Below are 24,872 nucleotides of genomic sequence, written 5' to 3' on the forward strand. Positions count from 1 at the left end.
TGCTTCTGGTCCTCAGACAGGATGCGTCGCATGTGGAGTTCTTCCTTTAGAATCAGCTGACAGGTCCCATAGCCTATCCCAACAATGTCGCACAAGTCGTTGATGGTACGACGTCGATCTTCGTGAATGGCCTGCCGAATCTTCGTAACATTTTCGGGTGTTGTGCTCGAAGATGGTCGTCCAGAACGCTCGTCATCATCGACAGAGGTTCGGTCATTTTTAAAACGTGAATGCCACACAAAAGTTTGTGCACGACCCATTGCGGACTCTCCAAATGCTTGCTTTAGCATTTCATAGGTTTTCGTAGCCGTTTTGGCGAGTCTTTGGCAAAATTTGATTTGTTCATGAAAATCCGCCATTCCGAAATCGCAGGAGGGTCGGTGTAATGCACTACCAAAACGCCCGTAACTAAGAAACAAATGCTAATTCGATGATGCCGGCTGGCACACTGATTCACTATGAATGTAGGCCGCACCCCCTAGCGGCAGAAGCTCGTACTACATCCGGTTCGCCCGCTATTGACACAGTCTTGAAACTTTCCGATCGCACCTCGTACATCCCACAGCAAGAAAGTGTCTGTCTGTGATTAGTAAAATGAAGTTTTATCTATATCGAGGATTTAATTAATCGCTGGATGAGCACTCTTGTGTACATGGACCGCTGAGGGCTGCAATCCAAACAACTGCCCGAACAAGAGCGCCTGTCCTCTTCAGCAACATCTCTGCCATCATCAGCCTGCAGACAATTGAGGACGGTCGATAACAGCTGAAGGGACTTCACATGACGTGCGTGCAATTAGCTTTTAACTAACTCTCTGATGACACTAGAACCTAAACAGAACAGGGTTGGGAAAGAAACTCTTGGGTCCGCGGGCGGTTGATAACTAAAATCCAGAATCGGGTAAGGGTGTGAAAAGTATGGACCGTGGGCCGCCGGTAACAGCAGTCAAACATTTCAGGGGTGATAAAAAGGGTCTCGTGTCGCAGATAATACACCCCAAACAGAATATATGCGGGGGGGGGGGGGGGGGGGGCATAAAATAAGACGGAGATTCGCTAATACTGGAATTAATGTAGATTAAATGGGGGACTTGCAAAATAAAGATCAAAGTGAGCAAACATTTATGAAGACAACTGTAGAACAGACCGGAGAAACAAAGAACAGCCGGAAAAGGTCTAATTGCCATTATCGCAATTCGTGGGCTATTTTAATATGTGCTTAAACGCATACAAATTCAATATTTAGCGACACTCTTCTATCCACGTCGCGGCAAACGACCTGAGAACTATTACACCTAGACGGGAGACAATAGAAAGGACACCTCGTGTTAACTTTAACGGCATTCAACACTGGGAGTCAGGTCAAATCATCAGCGCAATGACTACCGTCTTCAAATGCCACTGATCGCCAGTTTGTGATGCGTTTCCGATGACTTCATGACTCGTTCGTTACGCAAGTCATGTACAAATCCGCACGGGATGGAATTCAGTATGAAGCAATGAAATATTCATCCTACAGAGGCCCGTATCATCATTTCGTTACGCATTCTTGTTACTTAATTAACTCTCTGATTGAATAATCCGAATATTCTACATCGCTAATACCAAAAGGCGCTGTTAAACACAACCCTGAGACAGTTTCATCCACTTCACATCCTTACAAACTGTCTCTCTCTACAGTCCATCTCCTTCTTGGTCTTCCAAATGACTGCTTTTCATTAAAATTCCATGTGGGTCGGATGGTAAACTCGATAAGGACATGCCTAAATTAATAAACTGTTACATCCAACAACCAAAAGAAGACAAAACCTGTCTATGTTTCCTGTTACCACACTTGCAAAATTTCAATAGTATTCTGCTGATAACGACTGTCGGAAACACACGCCTGCCCCACCCATGCATTGCAGAAGACTTGCAAGCAGAAATTATGTGATGCAGTGAGATCCACGAGGCTTCAAAAACTTTATGGCGGGCTGCATATTCAACGAAATGTAAGAAGACTGTGTAATACAGCGTGAACAACAGGTGTTTGATTGAAATAATAAATTCGTTTCTACAACAGATAAACACGAATGCGAATACGATGTGAAAAATGGCAAAGATCGTATTCTTAATTGCCTAAGACAATCCGCAAGAGAAACCACAGTTGTTCGTAAAATGTTACGTAGGCCGATTAAAACCATTCCGAGTCCGAGTGAGCAACTAACCTGTTCAGAAAGACGATAACCACGCGTTTCTGTAAGTCCCATGCCAACACATTACAGAGCAATAAAGTTCCGTGCGCCATATGCTGAAGACAGATACAGTGAATCCTTTGTTACTTCTCTGGAAGCAAAGAAACTTCGTTCCCAAACTGCACAATAGTTTCGTAACAGATCTGCTTCAAACTTGTGGTCACCATATGGGTCACAGGAGTAGAAGTGTTCGTAATGGAGCTGATGTAAACCATCTACACGGAGGACAGATAACGCGATTTCTATGTTGGACACGTGCATGTGTTTGGTATAAACACGGCACAGATTTTTACGGATCCCATTAATCTACATCACGACAGACTGGAGACTGAGCTGGGAATTCTTTTTGTAAAAAAAGCCAATACAGGAATTCTTCTGTTCGGGTTTTCTACACAACAGGTTTCGGGCGCCTTTCTGTGCGCTAACTGAACAGATTTATGTCTGATCAACTGAGGAATCGACAAGGTCGAACTGACCACTCGCCTTAAATCAGGTATGTCCATTATTCGGTCATAAAAGTAAACTTGCCCTATGCCAAAGCACCGAGCCACAAAACTGTGTAGGGTGCACGGAGGTAATTCGCCACGCGTCCTAGCATTCTAGACAAATAGCAACAAACAACGACCTTTGCGGAAGAATATGGTCAGACTGGCGACGAGACATTCTGAAAATGTGCCGAATAATTACCACTCTTGCTTCGTATTCGGGAAGTCCCAGGTTAAAATCTCAGCCCTGACACCGACCACTCTAACTGGGACTCTTCATCTTGGTGTTCGTCACTCGGTCCAGGCAGATGCTGGCATAGTACCTTAAACAAGGTCACGACAGTTTCCTTCGATATTATTTCCAATTCATTATTCATCATTCAACGCTATATGGCCTCAGCTACAGACAGTTCAATTAAATAAATCATAAACAGAATCAAACATTCCCACGTTGCATCCGATATTAATTTCAAAATTAACAGCTAAGAACGCTTGCGAAAAATGTGTCCGCTCCGATACAGATCAGACAGCATCTGACACAACATGGAAGACACGTCCATGGTATGCATTGCTGAAGCCAACTTTCGACTCCGGAATGCTAATGAACCCATATACAGGCCTAGATGTATTTACAATGGGATGCCGCGCTGTATAAACTTACTTTCCAGTTTGTCGGCCTTCATTAATAGACGGAATCTAGTTTGGCCTGCTTATTACACTGCTCAGGGCTGTACAACATCACTCTGTATCGGCTGTTATCGACCATACAGTTCTCAGCACCCGTTCCAAACCTTTTACCTTTCGCAAGATTAAAACAAGCTAACGCTGTCAGATACTTAGAACAATAATCATTTCGAAGATTGCTGTCTTCTGGGTTTTGCGCCCTGTAGTCTCGTAAAGGTTTACGATAGTTTCATAGGTGCATGACCAGCGCAAAGCCACGCCATTCAAGACGCCACACAACTCTTCAGTCCGTCGGCCGAAACTTAAGGCCACTCTAGGCTGTAGGCGGACTGTTAGCCCAGACCTCGATGTCATCGTGAGCGACTTTAAAATATTTTGTGTGCCATGCCCCGCTTTGTCACACGTCTGCATCGTAATTTCTTCCTACGCTGTAAAATTAAACCAGTTCAGTCCAAGATCAACAAACGAACAGCACTTTAATGTGACAGGATTGTTATCTGTATTTGTTATTCTGTTCAAACTGGTTGTATCACACGACGACCTGAAAACATCACTAGATGCATTTAATATATTTCAGGGCGAAACCTACGATAATCATATTGAATTAGAACAAGCTAAATTAGAGTCTCAACATGGAAGCCAATTTTCAATGAGATTATCATGGGTTATGATCTAATATTCTGCTCGTTAGGAATGCTGTTGTGGAAATAAAGTACAACGGACCAATGTTTCTCAACTGGTGTGCCGCGACACTTGACATGTTCCAAGTTTTTCTTTATTTCATTATTAAATTTTATTGTTGGTCATGTTCTGTCGTTCCAAAAATGTTGTAAACCTGCTAAAAGTTTGTATAAACTATATACCCTTACATATATCTATATACGTTATGAAGGGAAAAAAACAACGAAGTTTGGTGAATAACATGAACATAGTTTATTCGCACAAACACAGATAAACAAGATATTTTTAACATAAGCCATTTTATGAAAGTAATGTCATACCAATAACAGTTTATGGCCGAGAACCCAGCCAAGTAATATTTAAAAGATCAGTCCGTACCGCAAAGAAAATATAATGTATCTCCATCGAAAACATAAATTAATTAATTCTGTTTCAGAAGGTAATCATTGTTTATGTTGAGAATCATACGATATCAATGAATGAGTACACTGTGAAAATGCAGGTTTTATGACCATTAAAACAGGCTGTACACAACATTTATTTCAAACCTGCTTCGATATGGTACAGCCTATATTTTAAAAAAATTCGAAGAAAAAAATCGTTAAGTGTGATATTTGCACCGTTGACTTGCTGCAATATATTTGTCTGCAGTAAATTAAAATCACATTCAGTTTCGTAAAGAGCTTGCTCGAAAAATATGTGTACTTCTCAAGTGAAGTGGATCTCAAACTGAATAAAATATCTGTTTATCTTCATTGCATACAGCCTCATGTTTACTCTGGCATGTACAACTTGGCCACTCACGAAATTGGCTTCATGTACTGTGACGCTGTGTTCCTTGCTGTTAACAACTGAACACTTGTAAAAACAAGCGTCTCCATCTCCAGTTGAGTGCCAGGTACTTCATTCGTATGTCCGCTGCTGGAGTTCCACTTCCTTCCCTTTGACTGTACAGACTGCAACATTCAACGAAAGCTACGATGTCGAAATCAAAAGTTCTCGTCATTTCTTGGCACTTATTAGAAATTTTGCCTCTGGCATACCACACTTAATGTCTGCGATGTGATGCGACTGTTGAGATGAAAAGGTGAGATTCTAATTTAAAATCCATATTCCATCCAGTCTCATCTCGTCTGTTTCGCAACCAGTCATGACTTCTACAGCAATCCGAGGCATTCGCCAGCCCTCAGAGATCAGAACTGTACCACCAATGAGATAGTACAAACACGTCCCTGCGGTTACGTTACGGACATGTTACTCATTTTGAGCGATTATTTCCTTAACTAACTGACCTTTGTAATGGTAAATCACTATTTTCTTTGAGGGCGAAACTACAATTTTTAAATATTACAGAACTTCGTGCTTCAATGGGTTAATGCAGTCGGAGTCTGTAGTAATAACATTCGTTAAATTTAATAATTAATAAATTCGTTTCCGCTAGCTTTGCCGCGTGCACTAAAACATTTGAAGGAAATTGGGAGTCTTAAGTTATTACCAAAACATTTTGTTTATACACACAGTAAAACCTCTCTAAGTTGGACACTTGTGGTTCCACGAAAATGTGTCCAACTTACAGGTGTCCAAGATAGAGGGAAAGAGAAATAGCAGATTGTGGTCTAATGACAATATAGTCTATTTACTTACATACACTAACTGCTGTAGGCTTGCTTGAATTAAGAATTAATGACAATAGTATTAATAATAATCTTTTGAAGCCCACTCCCATGCATTGCACATTACACCCCAGCCTCAATAACATTTTCTAAAGTTAATTCCACTAATTTTCGCTTCCCCATCGCAAAAACAAAAATTCCATTTCTGTTAACACAGTCTGAACTCAAATGCAAGCACAGTACTGATGGAGTTAAAACTGTGTCTTCTGCGATACTGTAGTCCAGTTAAGGGTTCAGCAAAAGAATGGTTAAACACTTGCAATGCATTCCAATGCTGGGTTCAATGTCCATAAGACAATCCTCTAGATAGGAGGCATTCAGCAGTCAGAAATTCAAAATAACAAAATATGTAACTGAAAAAGTTTTCCTGAAAAGCATCGAAACTAAGTGCACGAACCTGTCCAACTTACAACAAAAGAGGTGTTCAAGTTCCAGGATAAAGGGGTGTCCAAGATATAGGGTATTGTGGACATGTAAAATTATAGGATATTCGCCGGTTCCAATTAAAAGTGTCCAATATAGAGGGGTGTCCAGGATATAGGGGTGTCCAACTAGAGGGGTTTTACTGTATACATATATATATATTATAAAATATCACCTTCTTGCTCACACTGTAACTATCGCAACTCAACTCATTATCACACAATGCTCTGTGTCGGATTATCTCCTTGTGAGGTTTAAGACAGCAGTTCACTCATATGTCAAGCTCATTTTTTATGTTAAGCTTACTTCTTTCAGGTTTTAAGGGTCAAGAAACTTTGTGATAGTAAATACGACCATACGTCGCGTGATAAATAGTGGCAGAACAACTTCAGTGTGAATGTGACCAGGGTCCGGAAAATTTGGAGATTCTTCAGACAGAAAGATGTTCTCCCGAGATTAGCGATTACTGTCACCTGGAATCCACATCGTACTTTATTAGAATCCATCTCCCATGAGCAATTCGCTGCAAACGTTTCTTGCAGAAGTGCGAACGTCATGATTAATTAGTGGAGCTTCAATTTCAGAACTTAAATCGTCAGATTAGAAAAAAAAAACTTTCCGTTCACGCTAAATATAATTCACGAGGAATAAAAGCAACTTCGAAACAGATAAATAATTTGAAAATTAGAAGGAAACAAAGAAAAGTGAGAAATGAATTAATTAAACAAAGATTATAACTACAGACAAAGTTAGAAGCAAACAAAAAATACACGCAAATAAAATTCTGCATATGTTAACGATTCTGAAAGTTATGTTTGATTTATGAGTTTCAAAGGGTTAGAGAGAGAGAGAGAGAGAGAGAGAGGGGGGGGAGGGCATTCAGGGAAACGGCTTTCTTCTCGACGTTCATCAATTAGAATATTACGAAATACGAACTTTCGGGGCTATAATAGCATTAGCCTAAAGAGTGTGGTACTGCAGATGACCTCAGCCACAACGGAAGTAGTGAACTACGACCTTCCAGTATCATCAGTCGACGTCCTCTCTTCTGTACCCGCTAAATACTTATCTCTCGACTTTGACGTTCTCTTCATCTGACTGGCCTCTTGTCAGAGCAATTGCGTAAAAGAGAATGGGGTGATGGAACCATTTGGAACGAACGGGGACTCATAAGTTCGTAAAGAATTTTGGATGAAAATCCTTTTTAGGAGACCTAAACGTGCACAGGAAATATTAAACAGAATTTTAGATAAACAGGGCGGGAAGACGCAAACAGAATTTAACTTTCTTGGATACTGTCCAATGGCGGGAGTTTGCGAACGTGGTAATGAACCATTATTTGGTACAAAATCAGGGAAATATAAGATAATAGGTAGATAATAGAACTGCTCTTATACATTATCATGTGGCCATAAACGAGGATCAAACCTATCTCCTGAGGCTCATTACCTACAAACATTTGTCTTTCGCAGTTCAACGCTGGAGAGTTTACTAGGGACACCATCGAACCACTTGACATAATCGTGATAAGCTTTCAATTTCACTGCCGTTATCATCATCATCACTTCCCAGTTTACCAGGGTGGTCGTATCTTTATTTCACAAAACTGACCTGCCCCTTAGATACGCTGACAAACAATTGCATCTGACGCAAGCCTGAACTTTGATTGAATGCAACCTACTAACACTCAGTAAACATGGCGTTCCGAGAACAGCCATTTCTGCAGTTCTTTTGCAAAGTGTATATGCCAAGGATGTTATCCAGATGTTCTCTGAGAGACTTCGACATGCTGTTACTTCCACCAATAATCAGGGATTCTGGTGTAAGTTTTGGCTGTGTAGGTGTACGAGGTGCGATCGGAAAGTTTCAAGACTGTGTCAATAGAGGGCGAACCGGATGTAGTACGAGCTTCTGCCGCTAGGGGGTGCGGCCTACATTCATAGTGAATCAGTGTGCCAGCCGGCATCATCGAATTAGCATTTGTTTCTTAGTTACGGGCGTTTTGGTAGTGCATTACACCGACCCTCCTGCGATTTCGGAATGGCGTGTGCATCAAATTTTGCCTAAGACTCGCCTAAACGGCTACGGAAACCTATGAAATGCTAAAGCAAGCATTTGGGGAGTCCGCAATGGGTCGTGCACAAACTTTTGTGTGGCATTCACGTTTTAAAAATGGCCGAACCTCTGTCGATGATGACGAGCGTTCTGGACGACCATCTTCGAGCACAACGCCCGAAAATGTTACGAAGATTCGGCAGGCCATTCACGAAGATCGACGTCGTACCATCAACGACTTGTGCGACATTGTTGGGATAGGCTATGGGACCTGTCAGCTGATTCTAAAGAAAGAACTCCACATGCGACGCATCCTGTCTGAGGACCAGAAGCAGAATCGACTTGACTTCTCGTTTGTCAGGAGCTCAAAGATCTTGCAAGAACCGACCCCAACTTCCTTTCTAAGCTCCGTGTGACTTCTTCCTCTTCCCAAAGATGAAAATTCAGCTAAAGGGAAGGAGATTTGAGACGATAGAAGAGATTCAGGCAGAATCGCAGATGGTGCTTGACAGGCTGACAAAGAAAGATTTCCAGGGATGCTTCCAGGCTTGGCAGCGGCGCTGGGATCGTTGTGTTCACTCCCAGGGGAACTACTTCGAGGGTGATGGATGAATTTAATATCTGAGATAAATGTACGGGTTTTTATACGCGCAGTCTGGAAACCTTTCGATCGCACCTCGTATATCGTCGTCATGATCATCACTAGGCATATTGTCAGCCTGTCATCATCGTCATTTCAAAACGTGAAACTGTTATCACCTGTGTTCTAGCAGAAATTTCTGAGACTTATTTCTTCTTGTTCACTGTTGATTCCTCACGAAAAAAATTGTGCCTCGGCTAGATGTGCATAGCCACCACTACCGATTGTAAACATATCCAGTATAAACAAATAGTTTATTTAAATAATATTCTAAAGTAATTTCTGTTCTAATGCTTACTGGCGCTGTCTCTGTATTAGTTTTTGTCATAATTTTATTTCTTTGGGTTTATTGCTATTTTTGTCATTTTATATGCTGTATCTGTAATGGACCATTTCGCTGTTGATACAGCGTAGTAAAAATAAAGAAGTGAACTGGATTATTGTTGTAGCTTTACCACCTTATTTAGGTACGAACTAACGGCAAATAATATTTCATCAAAAAACTCAGTCTCCATAAAACCTCTAAACTTATTTTTCGACTCAGTAACATGTTTGGGCATACATTATCGAATGTTCACGATATACGAGCAGTTAAGCCAAATTTACAACTTCAAATATCGTAGCGAGAGTCTCTAAAGTTTATTTGACGAAACTTTCTCTGTGACCGAAGAGGAGAATGATTTTGAAAGATAAAATGTAAAGAATTAAGACGTGGCCGTGGATTACTTTAAAGCATATCTACCGGCAGGCTATTATCTCACCATTTCGCTGAAGGAAACAAAAGAGTACACACATCAGTAGCACGCCTCAGGACCGGATGTAAAGAATATGGAGCAGGAGTGCCAACTGTACGGAAGCGACGATCAGTTTGTTCTTAATGTAATCCAGCTAACAAAAAATATCACATATTAAGTTTCAGAATATCTGGGCGAGCAGCAGGTAGGAACTTTGGAGTGTAACCCTGGAATCAGCAGATAAAGGGTTCATGCCCTACAGCGGCTGTCCTTACTCCTTACTGAGGCTATTTCTGGCTTCCCCTCTGAGCCATCTGCACAGGAATAGTAAACAGACCACAGGCGGGACGCTCCGTTCCAACGATACGCCACAGACAATAGACGGGTTCAATCAAAACAAACTAAAAGCAATTCTGTGGCTTCCTACGTTTACTATTTGCGACTACGCGTACTTGCACGTGGGCCTTTATGTTCATTTAGTGCAGATACAAAAAACACTAGTAAAGTCAAACACAACGAATGCGCAATAAATATATTATTTGTATTTAATTAAATTTACATAATAACGACACAAAAATTTGAACCAATTTTCTCAACGATAAGACACTTTCGACAAAATAATAACCGGCTGGTATTAAGCAGGTGTTATACTAAGTCGATATGGGTCAACATTTAATTATTTTTAATGTATGATCGTAAAACAAAATTCCATGCCGAATTCTCCTTTACATACGTTTTCTAAATTCTTAGAATTTCTTAGCTGGAGGTCGGACCATCAAAAGCCCTCCATAATCCCCGAACACAAAGAAACGGTGGAAAGGCGTAATCCAATAGACCAGGCTTATACATAATTCACACGAGCGTTCTTTTTTTATTTTGCATACATCACATTCTCTGCTGTTCATGTGCTTCGACATGAATATATTATTCAATTTAAAATATCTGTCTTGCAAAGCTAATCACACTGCACAGAATAAAATATTTCTTCCTGCAAAAATCATACCTGAAATTGTTTCAAATAAACGTTACAGATCTCAGTAACGCCAATATCGTATACCACACGCATACATTCTCCATACAACGTGCAATTTCTTTTACAGAAACGGCAAGTTAGATTTGGGATTGAAGTAAAATAAGAGTTTTCTGCATTTAAATCTATGACTAAAATTAAAGTCACTCATCAACTTCGAGTATGGTCCACCAATATCAAATTTAATCGAAATTCGTTGAATAAGCTTAGATATAAAACATGCTAACAGACAGACCTCGCCATTCCGTATTCATTTCATATATTTCTTGAAAAATAATGCATAAGCACGTAAACATCGTGTCTAATGTCAACCCTCGATTCCACCTTCCTCAATCGAAAAACCGCGCAACCACCATCGTCGAGATTTCACTCCAATACGACACCCGACCCTGTAGACAAATTCTTCTTGTTGCCGACTTCAAAAAATTCTCCCTTCTGCGTCTCTTTAACGTTCCGCGTGTGTGTATAATTTCGTGCTATCATGGACCACCAGACTCCACAGATCCTATCCACACAGCCCTCCCTTCGTCTTATCAGCTGTATCATGAACCCAAGCAAGTTTCTCGTGCACAATAGTACACTTTTCTTCATGTGTGTGATCGTATGTACCCAGCTAAGGGTCTGGTCTTTAAGTTCTCGCTTATTTCCGCCTCTCCTATTCGTATTTTGTCTTTCATTGCCCACATCTTGGTACTGTTTTAACGAGTATTTTACAACTCCAAATATGACGTCACGTATCCAAATAACCTGTAAGGTATCAACGCAGACTGTCCACACAAGTTGTTAAAATCGATTCAAAGTCCTCAAGAGCTCTCCACGGTAATAGGAATTCGTTTCAGCACGTGACACTGATTGAGACCACTTTGTACTGCCAATGGCAGTAAGGCTAATTTAACTTCTGGCACGTAATTATTGTGCGTGCCACTGCTTCCACGCTGTTAGTTAACGGTCTGAGGACACGCCAATACTAACGTATGAAAATAGTTCAGAAATCTTGCGTGCCGTACGCTTAAAGGTAGTGTGGCAGAACGAACTGTAATCTGACGACGGAGTGGGTGCAGACCGATTTCTTTTCGACTCCATTAACCATGTAAAGTTCGTCTATCCTTCAGTACGACAACGTACCACGTACCATTTATTTTATTCTGATTTCAACCCTGTCGCTCTCAGGACCAATAGACAGAGGACCCCCTTCCAGGTCCACAGCGCCTAATTTAAATGTTATATCTTAAATATTGCAGGAGATGAACGTGTGGTCGTTTACTTTGAGCGAATACATAAATTATAAGCAGAGATGACTGTCTTCTGGGATGCTGCGCTGTGTAGCCTAGAACAGTGGTATTCAACCTTTTTTGTTCGCGTACCCCCAGATATAATTTCTCTTCAACTTTATACCCCCAAAGTTGTTGGTGTATAATTCAAGTTATACATAGTATATAATCTACATCTAAAATAAATAAAATAAATTACATTACTGATTATTCAGTGTTTATCATAAAATATATATATATATTTTTTTTAAATTTCACGTACCCCTTAAGATGTCTTCGCGTACCCCCAGATATAATTTCTCTTCAACTTTGTACCCCCAAAATTGTTGGTGTATAATTCAAGTTATACATAGTATATAATCTACATCTAAAATAAATTAAATAAATTACATTACTGATTATTCAGTGTTTATCATAAAATATTTTTTTTTAAAAATTTCACGTACCCCCTAAGATGTCTTCGCGTACCCCCAGATATAATTTCTCTTCAACTTTGTACCCCCAAAGTTGTTGGTGTATAATTCAAGTTATACATAGTATATAATCTACATCTAAAATAAATTAAATAAATTACATTACTGATTATTCAGTGTTTATCATAAAATAATATATGTATTTTTTTAAATTTCACGTACCCCCTAAGATGCCTTCGCGTACCCCCGGGGGTACGCGTACCCCAGGTTGAATACCATTGGCCTAGAAGACGTTTCCGACGTTTCAGAGGTAACTGCTGCCGCTACCATCACCACGATCTTCACATGTTCTCACATTGCACAGGGACTTCTGAAACATTCTGCATTATGTTCTGACCCGTGTGAGAGAAAAAATCACCCAATTATCAAATTTTATTTGACGTTTCTCACACTCTTAAATCAAGTACACGATATTCGTCTTTTATACGGTGTATATTAAATAGGTGTGGTTCTTCAGACTACATAAAATTTTCCTCTGCCCTCTTTCTAGCCATTTAATCAAGGGAATAAATATTTTCATCAGAAGTACCAACCCCCATTTTCAGCCTTCTACTGGTACATGCATGGCTACGTACATTGCGAAAAATGATGTTCATAAAATGCAAATTTCTTCTTAAATGTTCATTAAACTGGCCTTATTCAGCTCAATAAAGGAGCGAGGCAACACGTTTACAACCAAGTTCAATTCAGTTTTATTACCATACGCAAGGTTTCCACCGACACAGTCTGCGTACGGGACTTTTATTGGTACGGAACAGTGACAAACGAAACGAGAGCTTTTAAGACCACTGACAGAACAGGACATAGGACCCACACAATTAGACATCGGAACATGCACACAACAAAAGAAATACAGATCGGAAAAAACTTCAACTGTTGAACGGATTACGGATTCACCATCAGGACTAAATGCCTAATCACTGACGTTAGGCGTCTGAAATGCAAGGTTACATACAACGTTGACATAGCAGGGCCTTTAGGTCGCTCTTGCACTGATGTGATTCGAGTTTCCACTGTTGCCCAACAATGAAAACCCTAAAAATCCTGTCGTTGCACAACAATGGGACGACAGTGACAAAAACTGCATTCACGAGGAAACTAAGGACGCGGTGCTTAGGAGAATATCTGGACCAAAGACGGATGAAGTGAGAGGAGGCTGGAGGAAACAGCATGAAGAAGAGCTACATTTGTACTCTTCAGCAAACATTGTAAGAATGAGGATGACATTGGCGAGGCATATTGCACGCATGGAGAGCAGGGGCAGGTCTTCCGACCACAGGTTCAAAACCCTGACTCCCAACAAAGGACGATCAAACGCGAGTTAGTGTCCCCACTCTTCTCGAACCCGGCTGCACAAGACGCACGACTCTGGATTCAGTACTCACCACATTATCGCCAATGATTGCCCTCTTCTGTCGGCCACTCTCATCTCTTCCTAATCCTCTCCGATCACCGTCAAGAGTTCCTGGAACTGGCTTCCCGAAACTTGAGCTTGGACACCACCAAAGCACAATAATCACTATCAAAAACGCCGTCCAACACAAACTGATGCGACAACCACCGTGTTCGAACCCAGGACACTTTCTAAAGCCACACCAATTCCTTCTACTAGTCCTTCTGTCACTTACAACAATGTCATCTTCATAACACGTCTTGTGACGTGTCTCACTGCAATTGAGATCGATATCCATCACTGTTGAAACTCCTAGTCGCAACAATGCAGCCATCATCTCATGTCAACGACAATAATCATTAGACACACCCGTCGTTTTGGTAAAACTAGTTACAAATGACAACAATGCTTCACAGACGACCGAATGTAACTGGAAAAGCATGTCTACTGTGTGGCTTTCATTGTATATATTTGTCCTTGTCTTGAGTTGTGGAGGGGAGTGTACAGCGAGAGGTAACGAGGGTTACAAAACACACGTGAATCACCAATCTGAAGTTCCTCCCCTTCCGTATGTTTTAAAAACGTACCACCAAGAAATCAATTACTGAGCGAATAGTTGCAATGGGCTGTGTACGCTGACTACACAAAACTATGGAATGAGCTAGCCGTTTGTTTCTTTCTTTTATAAACTGCTCACTCGTCTTATCAACGGGAATCACCAACCGCCATACGTCAAATGAACACCGCAAACACATCGGAGAACAAGAAACACGGATAGGAGTTGCGGTTTTTAATTTTCCAGTTCGTGTCCACAGTCAACAATTTCTGAGTAGTCTTTTTCTTTACACGTCCACACACATTCTCCTATTTAAAATGATAGAATCAGAGAAGTCTCACTACACATGCAGGTAACACACGTCCTGACACACCCACAAAATTTCGTAAAAAAAGAAAAAAAGATACGAAAGAAGACGAATACGACAATTAACACGTTTCGTCCGAGCCAGGTTAAATATTTCTCGAATAACGGGGACACCACGGCGGTTGGTGTAAAGGAGGGACCCATGCAGGGTCCCCACAGTCATTGATATGAACAAAAACCTGTCCGGCCGCTCCAAGCACCAGTTGCGGAGTGCTCAGCGACTGGCCATGCGTACTACGAGACCCTGGCATCGAACCGACAGAACCACAGCGCCTCTGACGACGCAGACTGAAACTAAACTAAATAATTCATGCCAGGGACGTCTTTCAACTTGTTCATTCATTCCTTTCACTCGGCACAGGAATTAATCGATACGTCAGTTTCGATTAGGCTTATGATATGACGTTAAAAAGGATACTGGCGTATTGACAAAACGTCTCGTTATGAAAATACAGGACAGACACGTTGTTCAACTGGCTTAGTCTCTTATGTCGTCCAATCGTGGGCTTATGTGGAAAAGGTGATGAAGTTTCGGGTTACATAAAACCTGGAAACTTCTTTTCGACTATCAGCTTGTCAAGGCAGATGGAAATTGTACGTTAATCCAAAACACTAATATGTACCTACAACCCAGAAAACCAATATCAACTTAAATGTCAGTCAGTATAGTGACTAGCTACGGGCTGGACGACCGGGGTTCGATCCCCGACGGGGGGCAGAGGATTTTTTTCCTCTAGCCTCTACATCCAGGCAGAGCTAGAAAGAAATAAAACAACCAAGAGACGAACAAAGAAAAATAAAAAAATAATATCGCCCTGATGATGGAGGCAGCACGGACCTCTGAAACGTTGGTAAACTTCTACCAGACTACACCGATCTACAACCCAGATGACAGCCATCACGTCGTGAAAACCTCAAATCTTACTTAGAAAAATAATTTATTTGCGACGTATATTGTCTCAGTAAATAGTTACCACATTCGTCATTTTGGCATAATCACAGCCACAGCAAACACGTGACAGCAGAAACCTTTCGGGGGAGCAGTTTACACGAAGACACACATTTGCAAGTCCCCTACATATGAAGCAGGTAGGCTTACGACAGTTTTGACCTAACGCGGCTGACAGTCGCTTACTGCATCCATTGTTTATATGAATCTGTATCGTATTTTTATCTCGCTGAGTGATGCTCTCCCACGGCGATGTCACAGATGCAGGTCCAAGCAAACTCGTATGCAAAAGAAATAGGGAACTTGCAAGTCGTTCGTGTATACACAGATAGCGGCTTGCAGCTTCCTGCAGTCTGGAGCATTCACGTTCCACTGAAATCTTTTTGACTCAGACGGTGAATATTAAGTTAGGTTACGACTCCTTTACTGTGCCTCTAAGTAAGTTACCTTACTTCCAGAGTACCTCGACGCCATTCCACGGGGGTTTCTTTTAAAACAAATTTCTTCCACTAGCTTCTGTGTAAAAGTATAGTTTCTATGCGATAATTATTTTTATTATTATTATTAGTGTTCTGTCTGACGACAGGTCCATATGAACAGGATCCTTCCATCCTTTTCTCGGACTGGGACCTGTTCATATACGTTCTTGGCAGGTGATCCAGAAGTGGTTTGCCATTGCCTTCTTCTGTGTGTGAATGGAGTAATTGTTGGGATGCCACGGAGGAAAACTCCGTGTTGCCTAGACCACGGCCTTGCCTAACACAAGTTATAAATTCGGGCACCGCCGGGAATCGAACCCGACAATCGTTAAATACCTGAAAATAATTAGATCACTTGTTTACCTCCAACGAGGTCAAACACAGAACACCAAATAATTTCACATCATAAAACGAAATATATCGTGCGTATCAATGAAACTGTTACACACTCGCTCAATGCTGGTAGTTGCGATGGATTCTGTATGTAATACATCGATCTGAAATGCAAAAGTGTCTGAGGATTTCACCGTAAAGCTTCATTCGCCCGTTCGGTAGTTAGCCGATGGATGATGATTCAGTAACAGCTGCGCTGCAAATGTGTTCTTTCTCAGGAACATGGTGCGCCATCTTGGTGTACAGGACACGACAGAAACCGGGGTGGCAGATGGCACATCCCCCAGCGACTGCGTTATATTCATTGACAGGCAAATATTTGCTGCCATTCAGATCAAACTTTATTATATTCCCGAGTCCTGCCTAAAATACTAAGGATTTATATTACGAAACTGTAATTGTACTTGCCACGTTTACGGGTGCCATACTTTGTCTCTCAATCTGAGGGGAAAGAACAGATCGAGGGCGTTTGAGAACGAAGGGTTGATGGGAATGTTTGGACCTAAGAGGAGGATGACGTAAATTACATGACGGCCCCACAGTTTGCACTCTGCATCTAATGTCGACGATATAATCATTTAAACAAATAAACGAACCTATTCAGTTCCAACACAATATTACTTCTACATCCACTCTTCATCTCTGGTATGTTTTTAAAATTAAAATTCCTCAATATATTATTTTGTTTTCTATCTCTAATATTCATTTAGTCTTTATAACAATTATTATTTAATTTACAGACCGATTATAAAAAAACCACTACAAATATTTCACCCACGCAAGATCACGCTATACGCGACATACATTTACGAAACAACATTGAATGTGATAATAAAGTACAATTGATCTAGAAGAGGATAATTTTCTGATATTTAATGGACATCTGACTAAGGATTGCATTTAGAATATTACATTTATATTTATGTCGATTATACACCTGAAGATGGTTCATTGAAAACCGAAACATGTCGTGAAAAAGATGATGCTCTAATTGTAAATCGAACATTTCGATAGAAAGAGTATCATTTTAATATATTTTAATATATTTTAAATATTTTAAACATTAAATGTTAATTATAGTAATAATATTTTAATATTTTAATATTTTAAATATTAAATGTTAATTATAGTAATAATATTTTGATATTTTAATATTTAATAAAATATTTTATTGTGATTAGACGGTTTAAAATAAACAAATAAATAATAATGAACTGGACATGTAGCACGCACGGAACAACGCGATGGCATTAAAGAGTTTTGGTCGTTATCCCTCAAGGGAAAAGTCGTGGGTGGGAAACCCAGTCGTATACAAATTGAGTTTGACTTTGTGGACTGCAGCCAACTAGCAGTGATTATGAATTGTGGGTTTTAAAATTTTCGTAAAATATCTGTAGCATTAAGTCATTTGGTTATTATGTTATAAGACTAAAAGAAAATACATTTTTTAAATGGATAGTAGATTTAAGTTTTATTTCTACAGCCATAAAGCTGGCAGCTGAGTAATAAACCGAGCGTAAGTACAAGGAAACAAGATAATTCTTTGTATATCACGATCTCTATTAAACTTGTTAAAACTCATAAAATTGTTATGATTTAAGTAATAACCTGGCATGCAGGCGGTTAGGATATATTCAAGTGTAACTTACACAGAGAGTCTTTTGAAGCTGTTGGGAATGTTTATCATTCCCACGATTTCAAAAGCTTCAAAAGGCTAATGTAAGACTCGCTACTATTGACAATGAAAATGAATACTTGATATGATGAATTATTCAAACAATAAATGTATTAAGGTTAAAAGGACGTTCTAACCTTCTTATATTATGCCTCTTTGCTTAACAGATTTTGATTTATGGACCACTTCTTCGCTCTCTTCATTTATTCCTTGTCATGACGTCAGACTTGCCCACTCAACTCAGTCACTTGCCTTCTTTCCAAAAGAATATAACCACAGGTTTCATCCCAACACTAATGTAACCACATATAAAAATATGAGATTTGCCATTCGGCAGCTTCAGTTACAATAAGAAAGCAAAAGTGTCCTTGAGTTTAACCAAATACCACGCCGCGCATGCGTATGAAGGAGTGAAAGAGTAACTCCACGCAGATGGAGACGAATAGTCAGCGTCACGCCCCGACCGTCTTACCCAAGGGAGAAAACCCGATACCCATCGCACAGGATTCTGGGTGGGCCCCAAATCCGTTCTGGTTATTGTGGCGGAGAAAAAAATTGTGCCCTGAGAATAATCGAACCCTGGCCGTCCACTCCTTAGCCTAAACCGACAGAATGAGTTTCTGAAATAGATGGCAGCATGGGGAGGCGATGAAACACATCTGGCTTTCAAGGGTCCAGTAGACACAGGCAGGAACGTTAATAAGGCTCTACCTTTACGTACTGAGCATCTACGATTATATTCACAAGAAGTTATTCATTCTGATTTCGTCAGGGGTCGACAGATATCGGTTGCTGTCGTAAAATTGTTCTTCTCTTGCGAAAGCGCTTTCTCCTTAACATACCGCCTACTGCTGCAAGTTTCTTGCAAAACATTTCTGATTCAATCTGCACCGTAACTGCGGTTTGTGACTAATAACTTTTCATAAAAAATACCGTACCATTGAATTTCTTTGTTTATGAAGTGTCGAACGGTAATAAATTCCAAAGGTTTATAAATGGAGGCGGCCTTAGCCTAATTTAATGTACTAACCTGGAATTGGCTTGAAAGAAAGGAGGAAAACTAAGATAAACATTACACGTGATAGTCAGTCTTCTGCCCGAGGTTTGAACATGGGACATTCCGATTACGACGCAGGACTACAAACCACTGGACCGGACGTTCCGTGTCATGAAATCAGTCACGTGACGGTTTTTTGTTACTCGAGTATTGAACCAGTGAAGTAAAAATAGGGGCTTGAAATAATTACAAAGAATAGGTCTGCACATAAAATGTTTCCTGAAAAATATCAGGCAAAGTAACAACTTCGGGCCAAAATTACATTGATTGAACCCTCCACCAAATTTAATGAAATTCCCTTGTTACGTTCTGGAGATGATACGTGCCTAGGCAAGGCAAGATATGACCTCGCCGTTTTGACCTTTGTGTAAGGACCACAAAAAACTGACTTAAAATGCCTCTCCAGTGCTATAAATGTCGAAATTCAGTTTAAATGGGATTCAATACTAAAGCGTGTGTGTTTGTGTGTGCAGGATGGCGGGAGGGAGGGGACGGGGACACTGACAAATAGTTTCGTCTTCCTCTGAATGAATACACAAATTTACAATCACTGCCGCTCAGAAATGGATCAACATGGCGTGTGACGAGACTATAACAAGAAAGTCATCAACACAAATGGAACCAGGGATTCCTTGTAAGAGGCTCGTTTATGGTTTGAATGTCCTCACAGACAGCTTCGGCGTCAAACTGGCAGCCTCGTTTGAAGCTAAGGAAGCAGGATCTCCAGAGAAGAATAGGGAGAAGAGGAAAGTTAACAAAGGAGTAAAAAAGACGACAGGGAAAAGAGAGAAAGAAATGAAGATGGACTGACAGAAATAACAGAAGAAGACTAGAAACAAAAAGATAGGGGAAAGTAAAGAGAAAACAAAGGAGAGTATGAAGGAAATAAAGATAGAAGGCGCCACAGACTGGCCTGTTAAGAAAATAGATAAACGGACACGGTAAGGAACCTTCGAGTTCAACAAGTCCTGCCCCCATCGTCAGGACGATTAAACAGATCTTGTACTGTCGTGTGTCATGATTACTTGAACTGTTACGAGGCATCTGTTTTTCTATGGGCGTAACACTTCGAGTCTAATTCAGTAATCCATAAATTCTCCGCCTTTTACGGTAAGTTCACAAGAGTGAGCCAAGCAAAGCATCACGGTAAGGAAATATCCCAGGTACGAACGTGAGACTGTGAATCTGTAACATGGGACCGCGTCTATTGATCTGAGTAACACCTTGCAGATAACAAGCTGTGCTAATGGGCTCTGTCCTTCGAGTCTGCTTCCGGTTTCCCTCGTCCTGAGGCCGTCTCGTCTGTTCTGCGAAATATTCGTGCCACATGCTAGGCTTTCGATAACAGGAACAGGAAATAATTTGATTTTACTGCAATTAGGGGAAAGGACAGTCTTGTGGTAGCAAATCTCAGTCACATCTTAAACAAACGCTGAAGCAATTGCTAGAATGACCTTCAAAAAACAAAATCCTCATAGATCATACATCTTCATCCTCTCAAAATAAACTGTAATAAATAATAAATATAATTTTCCCTTTTTTCTTATGGTAACCACATGAATATTTTCGCGTCGTCCAATTTTCTCGAAGTTGTCCCCACGGCGTCACAGTGACAGCTTCATGAATTAAACAGTTCTTAAACATGAAAGCGGAACAGACATTGATAAACGATACGGTAGCAATAAGACTACGGACAGAGGGGAACAGATGGAAAAACTCATAACACTACACGAAAGGATTTTGCGTGTCCGACAAGAACATCATCGAGCCAAGCTAACGAAAGTAACAGATTAAAATATATTGAGAACAAATGTACTTTATGTATGAACCTATTTTGTTAAATACAGGCTACGTTACAATTCTTTGAAAATGTTTCACATAAAAGGTTCAGATCTTGACTTAATCTATTCTTACGTCATATATCAATTGTGAGAAATCTGATACAGTGGAATTTGAGCTTAATGTAAAATAGGCTTCATTTTGAATCGATTACGCCCAAACTCACGTTCGCCAGAAAATATTTCGGTGAAGACCAACAAATTACAATTTCGTCTAAATACTGAGAAGCAGTGTCAGAGATGAAAGATGCTGACAGGCAGACACGACATCTCCATAAGAGAAAGCTAAAAATACTGTAATAAATTCCACATTTCTAGCATTTGTGTCCTCTTTAAATGTGTCATGATACCTGTACTATGACAGAAGGCAGGTTTATGGCTGTCTCCATCATCAGGGCCACCTCCCTGATGATGGAGGCAGCAAGAACCTCTGAAACACCGAAAAACTTCTGTTAGACTACACGGCATTACTACGCAGAAGACAGCCATCTTTGGACTCATCGCCGCGAAAACCTGAAATCCTACACAGAAAGCAGTTGCTAGAAAAAAATCTCGTCTGAGATTAAAAAAAGTTCAAGTCGGTTGGAATTCCGTCACAAGAAGGTTTCGCTTCCTCTACTGGCAAGTTGCCTTGACGCCTATGCAGCCGTCTACTGGCTGAAGTCACACGGTGAGTGCATGAGAGGAAACGGAACTAGATAGCGCGCGCAAATACTGTACAAAGCAACTTCCGGAAACCATTACTTGAATGTTTATAACAGCGAGGGGCCATTCACCTTACTATATTTGATTCTGTGTTCGCCTACGCGAAGTTTGAGAACAGTTGATACCGGCTTTGCGCGGGAGGCAATCAAACTAGGCGTAGTGCGGGTTGCGTTTCAGGCGCGTGGTAATCGTGACGGGCTGTACGTATGTTCGGAACTCTCATCGGACATGAGTGTCTGAATGGTGCTTCATACACTCCATCACCACCTTGCCAAAGAGAAACATTCAATTGATCATCACCGCAGCAGGAAATCTTACACAGACTTGTATAACAGCCTCTGTAATGAAGCAAACAGGTTTTGTGATTTCTTAACAACATACGTGGCACGACTCTGGTTCGTATCTCGGCTGTTCTTACTGATGTATCCAGTACTTTTTCTCTGGTCTGATTACTCTCTTCCACAGATGTAGCGAAACTGATTTAAACGTAAACAAAATCCGACCCCCATTCCTCCAGTCTGCGTCTTATTGAATTAGTTATCCCGCCTCCTTTCAAATCCTTACTTACTGATTATTTTAAGATTTCTTAACTCTGCACTCGAAAAAGATTTGAGCGTTAATATAAATTTATGAATTAAGTTTCTCACGATTGGTTGTTGCGCTGGTAGAAGTTTACCGACGTTTTAGGGGTCCTTGCTGTCTCCATCATGAGGGCGATGAGAATTATTGCCCTGATGATGGTGTTATCAAGAACTACACGTCGTTACAACCCACAAAAACAGCCATCTTCGTTCGCCTAAACGTTAAATAATTACTGGAATGTCAAAGAGCCAGCAGGATGCATGACGATTCACATTTGTTTCGATGTCGGATGTGGAGTATCGATCCTGCCGACGCTGGCACTTTGTCGTCGATCTATCCGGTCTTGGGCCTTACACGTGCTACCTGGACTACGCCACAATAATGTCTATGTATGTCACCACCCAAGAACTGGCGCCACCTCGTAATGAATCACGTTGTAAGCACGTGCCAAATGGATCGAGTTCCGCAGGTGGTCAGTGAGACAGAAGTCTCTTCCTACTGAGCGTTTACATTCCGATTTCACCCGTCAGCGAGACTACACGTGCAGCTGAGCGGCAATTTCAGAAATTGTCAGTATCCAGCATATGAAAGCGTGCTTATGGATTAGTCATCGGGCTTACCAGAATGTGCGTGTGCATCGCAGTGAGAAACACAAAGAAATTCAAAATATGATCACAGAACAAAGATTGAGTTTTAAATGTTTTGTAACAGAACAAAATGAACAGAAGCCATGAATCAGGTTGATAAGGCAGCAAAAATATCTGACTGACTAAAGGACAATACATGGGGAAAAAAATACAAAACGAAATATCGATGAAATGGAGACGAAAAGAGATGAAGTTTCACAACCATACAAAACAGCAAGTAGATTTGTAGTTTTGTAAGAGAATCTTCAACGTCGATAAAGCTCAAAACATTCTTTCTTTTCTCACACGCTCTAAGCATCCAACACATTTAACATCCGTATCGGAACAGAAATACATGCTTACGACAAACGTCATCTCACAGCCTCCAAATAGTACGCTATTTTTGTTGCGTGTTGGAAGTTTCAAGAAATGTCGTTGCATTCTGTAACACGTGCAGTCAAGTTATTCGTGTCAGTGTATCGGCATGCATTTACTCCTTTGTTCTGCTGGAGATAAATGAACGTTGTCTTACACTGGCGTGTGCACTGCCTGCAAGAGTGTGTACAAATAACTTACTATCCTGGAAGTCACAACTGTTTATTAACTTCCCCATGTATGGAAGGTTGTTTCACGCCCACTGATGAAAGTGATATTAATTTAAGGATAAAGCAGTGTACTAAAGTGACATCTCATTGCCATTGGCCCACTGATATACTCGTGGATAAACGCCAAGAGGTTGAATAGGCCTACTGTATTTTCCGTTATTTATTGCCACATTTAGAAGAGAAGAGAAGAGAAACAAAAGAAACTTAGGAAAATTAAGTGAGGAGCTTCGTACGACAATTATAGTCTTTGACTAATAATTATTATTATTATTTAGTGTTCTGTCTGATGACAGGTCCATATGAACAGGATCCTTCCATCCTTTCCTCGGACTGGGACCTGTTCATATACGTTCTTGGCAGATGATCCAGAAGTGGTTTGCCATTGCCTTCTTCTGTGTGTGAATGGAGAAACCGGGGAAGCCCCCGGAGGAAAACTCCGTGTTGCCTAGACCACGGCCTTGCCCAACACAAGTTATAAATTCGGGCACCGCCGGAAATCGAACCCGAGACCCCAGGATTACAAGGCCAGCGTTCTAACCGCTAGACCACCGTGGCTATGACTAATAATTAGGGTGATGAAATTAAGCAAGACAAGATGACAAGGAAGAAGTAAGCGTGCAATTAAAATAAATTATGTAAAATGGAGTGCAGAGATGTGGACTGGATTGGACTGTTTTACGACAGCGTATAATGGAGGGCTTTTGTGAAGACAGCGATGAAGAACATTTTCGAATTGTTACCATCTGAGTGACCAGGAACAAAAGAAAGGATGGAAGGAAGAAATAAAAATAGACGAAGAAATATGAAATAGAGAAGTAAGGAAAGAAAAAGGTATTGTGTGTCTGATGAACAATTTATGCAGTTCTCTGAAATGCAAAGTTAGAAATTATTTTTCCTTGTATTTCGTCTTCCTGTGTCGCGTTCCCTTGTGCAGATGAGTTGATTCCCAGTCCAAGAAGAGACGAAGATGGGGGAAAAACACTGAGGAGGATATATAGAAGATGAAGCAGGAAGCGGAGGGAGATGATGGATGACGAAACAGGAAGGAAGATGGAATAATAATAACAAACCACGACCACTCGTTTCACCCCCCTTACAGCCGACTCCAGACATTAGCTGTTAAGAGTGACCCAGTTATTAAGAAGTTAATGTTTCCAAAAGAACCCCAGATCCTTATCAATACATAAAGAACATTTCCTGTTTATACTCAGGATTATCTGAACTGGATGAGATTTGTCTGGCGGGTAAAGCACTTTTCTATTTAGC

At 40.6% G+C, this 24,872-nt stretch overlaps 1 protein-coding gene across 2 annotated transcripts in view; it reads right to left on the bottom strand.

The window, feature by feature from the left end:
- Positions 1-24,872, bottom strand: part of Mmp2 (Matrix metalloproteinase 2) — a 173,347-nt gene that overhangs the window by 110,400 nt on the left and 38,075 nt on the right. The window contains exon 1 of one of the 2 annotated variants that reach the window (XM_022083263.2): positions 13,768-14,911. The exons of the other annotated variant lie outside the window; for it this stretch is intronic. Coding sequence (XP_021938955.1) covers positions 13,768-14,112 — 345 coding nt within the window. The 5' untranslated portion in view covers positions 14,113-14,911. Of the gene's footprint in view, positions 1-13,767; positions 14,912-24,872 lie in introns of those variants that run through there. 2 annotated transcript variants of the gene reach the window in all.

The sequence above is a fragment of the Zootermopsis nevadensis genome, unplaced genomic scaffold (genome assembly GCF_977971745.1).
Source record: "Zootermopsis nevadensis isolate Lab colony 2312 unplaced genomic scaffold, Znev_1.0 Znev_ptg000010l, whole genome shotgun sequence".
In the NCBI taxonomy this organism is placed as follows: Eukaryota; Metazoa; Arthropoda; class Insecta; order Blattodea; family Termopsidae; genus Zootermopsis; species Zootermopsis nevadensis.